The sequence below is a fragment of the Prosopis cineraria genome, unplaced genomic scaffold (genome assembly GCF_029017545.1).
Source record: "Prosopis cineraria cultivar Desert tree isolate PC_DT_omini unplaced genomic scaffold, ASM2901754v1 PC13, whole genome shotgun sequence".
NCBI classification, from domain to species: Eukaryota; Viridiplantae; Streptophyta; class Magnoliopsida; order Fabales; family Fabaceae; genus Prosopis; species Prosopis cineraria.
The window spans coordinates 34,724,833-34,734,450 of record NW_026555344.1 but is presented as its reverse complement, the minus strand read 5'-3'; the positions used below and the strand labels follow the sequence as shown (position 1 = coordinate 34,734,450).

At 33.2% G+C, this 9,618-nt stretch overlaps 1 protein-coding gene across 1 annotated transcript; it reads right to left on the bottom strand.

Annotated features, from left to right (window-relative positions):
* Positions 1 to 744: 744 nt before the first annotated feature.
* On the bottom strand, positions 745 to 3,552 carry LOC129291635 (uncharacterized). Its single transcript, XM_054929113.1, has 2 exons — positions 2,637 to 3,552; positions 745 to 1,752 (listed from the first exon to the last, which is right to left on the bottom strand). The coding sequence occupies exons 1-2, from the start codon at positions 3,355 to 3,357 to the stop codon at positions 1,388 to 1,390; spliced, it is 1,086 nt and encodes a 361-aa protein (XP_054785088.1). The 5' UTR covers positions 3,358 to 3,552; the 3' UTR covers positions 745 to 1,387.
* Positions 3,553 to 9,618: the final 6,066 nt, after the last annotated feature.

Below are 9,618 nucleotides of genomic sequence, written 5' to 3'. Positions count from 1 at the left end.
GATGAGGATGAAGAAGATTCCAAATGCAGCAACAAAACCAAAAATCATGAAAGTCCATGCAGTTCCAATACTCTTTGTTAGCACCATAAAGGTCTGAAACACAATGAGATTAGAAACACAAACAAATGTAGTTGGCATGCCTCAACAATCTCTCTTGTAACTGTGCAGATATATCTCAGAGTTGACAACCCAAGGAACAAAAGTACAAAACAATCCTTATTTTAGGTGAGAAGGAGATGATATGGAGAGATTGCAAATCAACCTAGATTAAAAGGACATCCTTCTATACTAGCAAGGATTTTTTTTTAGAAAAAAACTAAAAACTATATTATCTTTAAATATAAATATAAATGTACGCGCATTGATTATTATTTATTGAAAAATATACATATTAAAAACAAAAAGATACATATGTTAAGGAATCCTATACATTGAAGCTATTTTAAGCGCTTTTTCTTTCTTTCATGGAATAAGATTGTTTTATTTTAATGGATTGGACTTTAGAATAATTTATTTTAAATAATATTGTTTAAGTATCTATAAATTTATTAATTTTTTTTATCCGAACATGTTTTTTAAAAAATACTTTTACATCTAATTTAAGCAAAAAAAAAATTTTAAGTTAAAAATTAACTTTTTAAATGAAAAGTATTTTTTTATGATGGTGACCAAACAAAATATTTTCTGATTTTTTTTTAAAATCTCTACAAAAGAAATCATTTTTTATAAAATCTTTAAACCAATAAAAATCACTTATCTTTTAATCTTTAAAAATTGGTAATAAGTCACAATAAAACTAAGCTTATAAACAGAAAAAAATTCAGGTTAATCAAAATAATTGTTAATGCAATTAGTAGAGATGGACTAGTGAAAGAAATCAGCCATCAGCCTTCCCCAGTTCCTTTTCTGGGAATTGCTAGCACCTGGAATCAAACTAATTTACTCAGTTAAAAAAGGGCCAAAAAAAAAAAAATGACACCAAAAGCAAAATCCCAAACTAATCTAAAGAAACCCCCAACATCTTTCTCCATCTCGACACACATAACTGAAAAGCTCAGCATTACTCCAAGACCTATTCGAAGGTCAAAAACTTGAGCTGCATTAATTGAAATCCATGTCTGTCTTTCTAATTTCTATTATCCCTCCCTGGTACCAGAGACATAACATCATATATGTGCATTTTGTCATGTCTTGTACGATATTTAGTGTCCAATACGATATAACATGCTTCATCCAAAGGCCGAAGGAATCACTGTAATATGCTTTTCTGGATGAGAAATGTCTGTGCCACCAGCATGTTGCACAAACGCTGCAGGAGAGAAGATGCTTCCATGGCAGACACAGACAATGCTAACCTCTGAGTTATTGTATTTGTATAAGAACCCGTTCACTCGCTTGCCATTTGGCCCGTTTCCTGTCGTTGAAACGTATGGCATCCTGGGATGCAGGCTTGATGGCAATGGTAATGGCGGTGAGGTGGATTGAGGCCGAGGTCTCGGGGGTTTAATTCTTCCCATGTCTTTTTCATGGGATAAGGGCGGATTTTTTGTGAGTTCTTGTTGAGGGGTTTGATTTGGTTGGGTTGGTTTGTGTTTTGTTGCACAATAATGTCGTGATCAGATCTAGTAGGGTGAGATGAAGCATTAGTTTGTTCAGGTTGGCTTCTCATGTTGCTTTGCTTGGAGCTATTCAACTGAGTTGGTTCATCTAAAGACTGAACCGATTGGCTATGGCCATCGCTGCTACCCCCACCTGAGAAGAAGATCATAAATTAACATTGATGATCAAATCCAAAAGGTAAACTTGGAAGCTATGATTCTCATTTATAATACAAGAAACTCATGCTGGAATGTTTGATTGGTTTCATGTTGAAAGCTGCTAAAATTGTAATTAAAACAAGTAATCTTCTAACCTGTAATGTATATGGTCTATCATTTACTAAGCAACCAAGACTTCTAAAGCACACTCATGTCACATAATATTCAAGGGAAAAATGACTACTAAGAACTAATCTAAATCTAATTTAAACCATCAACTATATACTTTAAACAAAAATGAGCTCAGTTTCATATACTGGAATTCTCATATGGCTTCTCACTTTTCATCCATGATCAGAATCCATCAACTGCTTAATATTATCTATATCTATATTAATTAGCAAGCAACCTATCTTTCAAATTCCGTGCGTATATAATGTACAAAAATTTAAATGACATACAAATATACAATAACAAATCTAATTCTGAAAACACTGGAACTGCCACGAAATATTAACCTGGGAATTAGTTACAACAATGAGAATGTTAACATTCGTACTATGTCAGTAACGAAATACCTTATAATGATGTTTCAATCCCTTAAAATTAGATTATGCGTGAAATAAATAACGTTATCTCATAAGAAAGCTTGAAACGCAAATTAATAATTTCTGGCGAAACTGTTTGATTTATTTGGAAGTTTAATTTAAATTTCTACATACTGACTTCATCCTTCGGCGAGAGATTCTCATTCTGTTTGAAGTATGAACATCTACGTTCAACTGGTCAAACATTCAAAACACATGATTTCATGACCAGAACAAAAGAATATATACTTTTCTTTTAAAAAAAAAGTAAATAAAATATTAAAACAATCACCTTCATGGGAAGAACTCAGGTGATCGGAAACCACAGAGGAACTGCACATGGAAGACCCGTCGGATTTGGCTTTCTTATCACCACAATCTCTTTCTCCGTTCGGGTCTGGCCCGTACCCGTTTCCCAAAAACGGTCGGAAACCCTTACAAGCCACCGCCGGCTGACCCGCATTCTTCTCTTTAACCATCCATGGCACCACGCAAGTGTACGCGTACCCATTGTTCAACTGCACGTACGTGTACGGTTGTTGAAACGACGCCGTCGAGCCAACCGTGATGCCACTCACACAAAACTGCTGCTCGCCGCCGGTCAAATTCAGATTCACGTTCTGGCACTCGGATCCACCGTTAAGATGATGATCCTTTTTCTCTCTCTTGCATACTCGTTGCTGGTGGTCGAGTTCGGAGTCGGTTTCTCTGACGAGTCTCTTATTCTGCTGCTTCTCCTCGCGCTTCTGCCTCGCTTCCAGCCTCCGCAGCGCGTGGGCCTCACGCTTCGTTTGTGAATCCATAACCGCCGCGTCCTCAGGTTTCCGATGCCAAGTTTGATGTTGTTGTTGTTCTTGTTCGTGGTGGTGCTCATTACCATTCGATTCGAACCCGTTTAGTTTTAAAACGGGCTTTGCCGGCTTCTCCGATCTACCGAAACTACCTCCAATTGATAAACCCAAATCCAGCTCTACCTCTTCCACTTTGAATCCAATCTCTGAAACTTCCACCATTGTTGAACGAAACGAAACGAAACTCTCGAAAGCTGAAACGCTAAGAGCCACATACACCAGTATAATAATTCTCTGAAGGAGACGACGATGATGGATTGTGCTCTGGATTTTCTAGGGAAGAAAAAGAAGTGAGGGTTTGAGAGGGAAACGACACGTGGCGAAACAGGAGAAGGCAATGAGGACGGTTGGTTGACACGTAAGCGATAGGGCGGGATATAATTAGACGGAAACATTAACACAGAATTATTGCTAATTTAAATATCCGTCTCGCCCTTTAAGGGCAGGGTTGGCAGGGGTTCTGAGGACGCCACGTGGCGAGTGTGCATGAGGAACTTGGGAGGTGACACGTGTTTGGAGATCTTGGTGAGAATCTTTGACGTCTCAAGCACTCCACGAATCACGAGGCGACGGAACGACATTGGCGGGAGAATGGAACGACAGGCAGACAAATTATGTTGAGTGTGAACCTGAGGCCCTATATTTTTTACAGAGAAGAACACGTGTATGGAGTAGAGAGGGGTACAGCTCAGCAAGCTTCATGCTGTGTGGGGGAACAGAGACCTTGGGCGAGAAGCTTTTTCAGAAAGAGACAGGGTAGGTAATGTCGACACGACGACGTTTCGGCGCCTGACTGGTTCGTACTTCGTACGCGTGGTGGAACTAAGATACAGGAAGAGGACACGTGGGGAGAGTTTGAATGGGTTGGGTAGGGGAGAGCGATGCCACGTCAGGGAATAAATGAAGGTGGGCCCGTGAAAGTAGACTTTGGTTTGAAAGGAGAGATACTGGGGAATCGACTTTGCTCCTCTTATCCCTCGCCCCTTCGAAACTCCGCCGCATAGCAACATGTTTGACCTTTGAACATCAATATTTTTACTTTTTATTTTTATTAAAATAAAAAAAATAGAAAAATAGTAAATTTTTTTAATAAATCTAATTATCAATTTAAACAGATTAAATTTAATATTAGTGCTCCAATTTTTTATGATAAAAATATTTTTAAAAGTACTTGTTAGTAAATATTTATTCTATTTAAAATATATTTAAATTTTAAAATTTTTAATATTAAATATAAATTATTTATATTAAATTTACATTGTTAAAAGTATATATATGTTTGAGTAATTAATTTGTAAAAAATTAAATATTAAATATAAACTATTAACATTAAATTTAGACTTTCAATGTCAGCAATCATTTTAATAAAAAAATATTAAATTTTAACCGTACAGTACATATTCTGCTGCCGTGCAGCAAAGCGGAGTCCAGAGAGGCCGAGCGCAGGGTGTTGAGCTGCATGGAAGACACGTGGCGGTGTCACTGTGGGGCAGTCACAAGAGGAATTATACAGTATAGCTGTATTTAGTTGGCAATATTTGCAACTGTGTGCGTTTTTTGTTTTTGAATATAAAGCCAACGACAAAACCTTTCAAGAGAGAGATACTCTTCATTTAAAAGTATAACATATTTTTGATTAAATTTTATTTTTTAATAAAATAGTTATTTATTTTTAAATTAATTATATTTTTTTATATTTATTTTTATTAAATACTTTACAATAAATATAAAATCATTTATCAATAGAGACACTTTTAAAAAAAAGTGATGATTACACTTTAAAAGAATAAAAATATCTTACATTTTTTAACATTCAACTTCTTAAAAATTATTTTATATTTTTAAATAAAGAAAATAAACATTAAGTTGTGTTTAAAGTCATAAAATCTCCACAACAGGAGAGACATTATCAAGAACCCTAAAATTAAAATTATCCCAAGATGTAAGTTGAAAAGCATATCAATACATCTACTAACTTTTTTATAAATATGATTGGGTGGCCATTTTTTCTAAAGCGGTTGGCATCGATGATCTACCCAAAATCCTCAATTAAATTGATTTGGATTTTTTAGGGTCAAATTACTCTATCAATTTATTAGTCACTTTTAATTATCTAATCAAAATTAAAAAGATATAATTAAATTATTAATATTGTCTAAAAAAATAAATTTTATAATTTACACTTATTAAATGTAACGTTTTTGTAAAACATTTTATCTTTCATATAATTTTTTATTCTTTATTTATTGAAAATTATGAAATAATAAAATTAGAAAAGAATAGATTATAATTTGTTTCTAAAACGTGACTTATATAAACTATAAAAAAAATGAGGAAAGTAATTTTGATAGAATTGATTGTGATCATTGAGGACAACAAAATTCTAATACCAAGTATGATCATTAAAACCTTTGATTAAATCCACACTCAATTGCATTACCCAAAAAAAAAAAAAACCCCACACTCAATTGAATCGAGTATTTGGTGGTGGGTTGGACCTTTGGCCAACCTCCACCCATGATCTCTCTCAAATTAGAACGCGCATAGATCAGTGTATATCTTTAAATATAAGTTGGAGAAAATGGTATTAGAAAAACTCAGTTTAGAAAATTCAATTTGCAAAAGCAACAAATGTATTTTGATTTCAATTGGGTAATTGATTACAGAAAAAATTGATTATCAAATGGAGTTTTAAAATAATTGATTATTGGATAGAGTTTTAAATAATTTCTCCCACAATGAAATTTCAGAATCATAATTATTTATCAAATAGAAATTTCAAAGAATGAAATGTTTGGGTAATTTTCTTCAAAACAAAATTCCAACGAGTTGGTTGATTATGAAGGGTATCCAAACACACCCAACAACATTTCACCTACGTTAAGAAAATTGAGGCTCGATGCGCCAAACCAATGACGGACCTACGTTGGAATTAAAAAAAAAAAAAACTACATGTAAGTCCTTTAAAAAATTACTCTTGCTACCCTCATCTCATAACAAAATCACTTTTGTCCCTCCTCTCATAAAAAAAAAAAAATTGTTTGTGTCCTTGTATAACATTCCATTTGTCCTTTTACTATATATTTAACATTTTTAAATCTCAAACATACACAACAGGCACATATTTTTGATTCACTCAACCATATACTTTCTCCATTAAAAAATATAAAGTATTTTTAAAGAATTAATATTAAAAAATGTAAGGTATTTTTAATTTTTCAAGATGTAATCATTGCCTTTTTTTTTTAAAAGTGTCCCTATTAATAATTAATTTTATATTTATTGTAGGGTATTTAATAAGGTAAATATGAAAAGATAAGGGTTAATTAAAAAGCATAATTACTTTATTGAGATGAATTCGATTAAAAATGCTTTACATTTTTAAACAAAGAGAGTATATATATATATACATATAAACATATATTTTTAACATTTCCTACGAAAATGAATTTTGTAAAACTTATATGATAAAATAAAGTTAGGTAAAACTTATATATTTATATTCAATTAAATTATAATAAGCGAATCTTAATATGTTAATTAAATTAATAACAATACTTTATATAATATAAATAATTCATAAAAGATCACATGTCCTGCCCCCACTAATTTATTTTTCTGGTCCGGGGCTGCACCAAACACAATCTCATCTAACAAAAGCAGCCAGACAATAATTAATGGAAATCAGATTTACAAAAATGGATTTGAGCCACCAAACTATGAGAATCCAGACCTCGACTTACAACGTTAACCATCCGACCCTTATCTATGCTCGTCTTGGCATTGGCTAATATTTTAATATTTTTATTAAATAGAGTTGATAATTTCTTCTATATATATAATCCAAAAAATATTTTTAATGAAAAATTCCTTTAACAAATATAAAAAATCATAGAATTTTTTTTGAAAGCCAAAGTCTAAACATACAGGAGCGTTCAATCTTATCCCCCTTCATATCTTTAGTTTGTCCCAATTATGTCGAGATGAGTTTCTCTGTTTGAAAAAAAAAGTGACAGAACTTTGCAGGATGAAAAGGGCTACAGGATCACCATGAGGCATCCCATCCTGAACATATTATTATTATTATTATTATTATACCTTGTTCAATTAGAAACGGAGTATATGTTTTTATTTATTTTCTTTTTACGTAATATCTAGACATAGGATAAAAATATTACATGTTTATTTTTTTTTTAAGTCGGGATATAGGATAGGACTGTTGGTTTTTGTGCCGTAAACACCTCTAATTGTACAAAATAGTTGTCACAAATGGGATAAACAAATGTATGTGTATTCTTAAAATGGTGGAAGAAAAGAACATGATAATTGTGCAAAAACAAGAGAAGGGCATTGCTGCGGCTGGCAATTCGGCAATTCCAATCATAAAAGTGGGACGGTGGCTTGTGATTTGTGAAGAGACATGTATTATCCAAATCTGCTTTATATGATTTAGAATTAAAGTTTTATATCTATAATTTTTATTCAATAATTGTTTTTTTTAAATAATAGTGAAAAGACTGTATTCCCCCATGTTTTTATTATAAGGCACCCTTAACTATCCACTAAAATAAATGAGATATGATTAAGTTATTAACTTTGTTTAAAAAAAAAATAAACTTTTAGTTTTAGGGTCCAGATCATCTTTCTCCTTTTCTTCTCTTCATCCAATCTCTATTCATAACTAATAAAATGAATGGTTCAGATTTAATTATTTTATAAAATGATTATCATAATATCATCTCTCAAAAAAGATCTCCTCGAAATAAAAAAATGGTGCTCCATCATATTTAATGGTTCCAGCTTAACTATTTTTTAAAAGAAAAAACATAACTTTGAGTCCTTACATATTGCTCGAATTTTGTTATTAATCCTTGTATTTTTTTTTTATGTTCTAGATCCTTCCATGAGTGGTATTATAAAGACTTAGAATATCGAAAAACAAAAGTGTAGGATTTAGAATATAAAAAAATTTATAGGGACCTATATAAAAATTAGAATAAAATGTTGAGACCAAAATTATATTTCACTTTTTTAAAATATGCATGGGATTTCTCTCCTTTCTTATGGTTGATGCTAATGATTTTAGCAGGCGAATATGGGCTCTTTGGGTTGATACCAAGTGCGATCTGCAGGTGCCAGAGTGTTCTGATCAATCTATGCGTCTTAAATCGAATGACAATGGTGAGACACAATTCATCACGTGTTTATGCAAGCACTGTGCCTAGCAAGAGAAGTCAATTATGGACTTATGGCCCCAGTTGATAGAAATGAGTCTTACTGTGAACAATGCGTGGTGCTTGGGCGTGATTTCAATAGCATTTTATGTAACAACGAGAGGGTTTCCTCAAGCTGTAACAGGTCACAAATTGATCACGATTTTTTAACCGGTTTTTCTGAAATAATGGGTTTGGTTGATTTTTCATTGTCTGTCCATCTTTTACTTGGCAAAGGGATGGATCTCGGAGTAAGTTGGATCTGATATATCCTTACAAACACTAGTTTTCTTGAGAAATCTTCTAACGCCCACTACCTTATATTTTTATCAGTTCAAGTCCGATCATCGACCACTGCTTTTAGGAACGATGTCACAGAAACCGTATCAGCAACAGTTGGAACAGCCTTTTCGTTTTCTAGCCCCTTGGATTTTTCATGATGACTTTGAACGTTTGGTAGTAGATTCTTGGCTAGGTAACTGAGACTGGCATAGCAACGTCAATGAAGTTGTGAAGGAGGTGTCTGTGTGGAATAAGGAAGTGTATGGGCACCTTGGAGGGAGGAGGAAGAAGTTGTTGAGTAGATTGGATTGGGATTAATAGAGTGCTTAGTGAGGATGGTTCCTCCTCATCGTCATTACAGAGGCAGTTATGGGCTGAACTAGAGGAGGTTTATTGTGCAGAAGGATGCTTTGTGGGCTCACAAAGCCACGTGCAACTGGTGGGTCATGGGGGGTAAGAATACAAAATACTATCACACATGGGCGAATGCTTGAAGTCTAAGAAACTGTATAGATGCTATCAAATTGATAGTGGCGAGTGGCTTGTGGAGACAAATCACATTAAATCTGAAGCAACTCGGTTTTATATATCCTAGTAAGCATGCCAGTGGACATCGATAATTTGTTTAGACGGGTCATGGATGAGGAGATCGGTCAGGTAGTTCGAAGTACGGGTCCTCTTAAAGCTCCGTGTAAAATCTCCAAGCATAATAGTAAGACTATCTTTATTAATCTACCCAAATTTTTAAAATTAAGGTAATCAAGGGTCTAATCCCATAAAGATTAGTAAGTTTGTAAAATAGCAATAACTGAGATCCCAATTTTTTTTTTCACAATTTAAAATACTTCTAAAACACTATCTTTGAACAACAAATCAGAGTAAATCTTTACATGAATTAATTTTAAATTCACTAGCATCAAGTACTAGA

Excerpts from the sequence above, each read along its gene's own strand:
- LOC129291635 (XM_054929113.1), bottom strand. The coding sequence starts at position 3,357 with ATGGTGGAAGTTTCAGAGATTGGATTCAAAGTGGAAGAGGTAGAGCTG. Across the intron at positions 1,753-2,636 it reads CCTGAGTTCTTCCCATGAAG|GTGGGGGTAGCAGCGATGGC; the intron begins GTGATTGTTTTA and ends TCTTCTTCTCAG.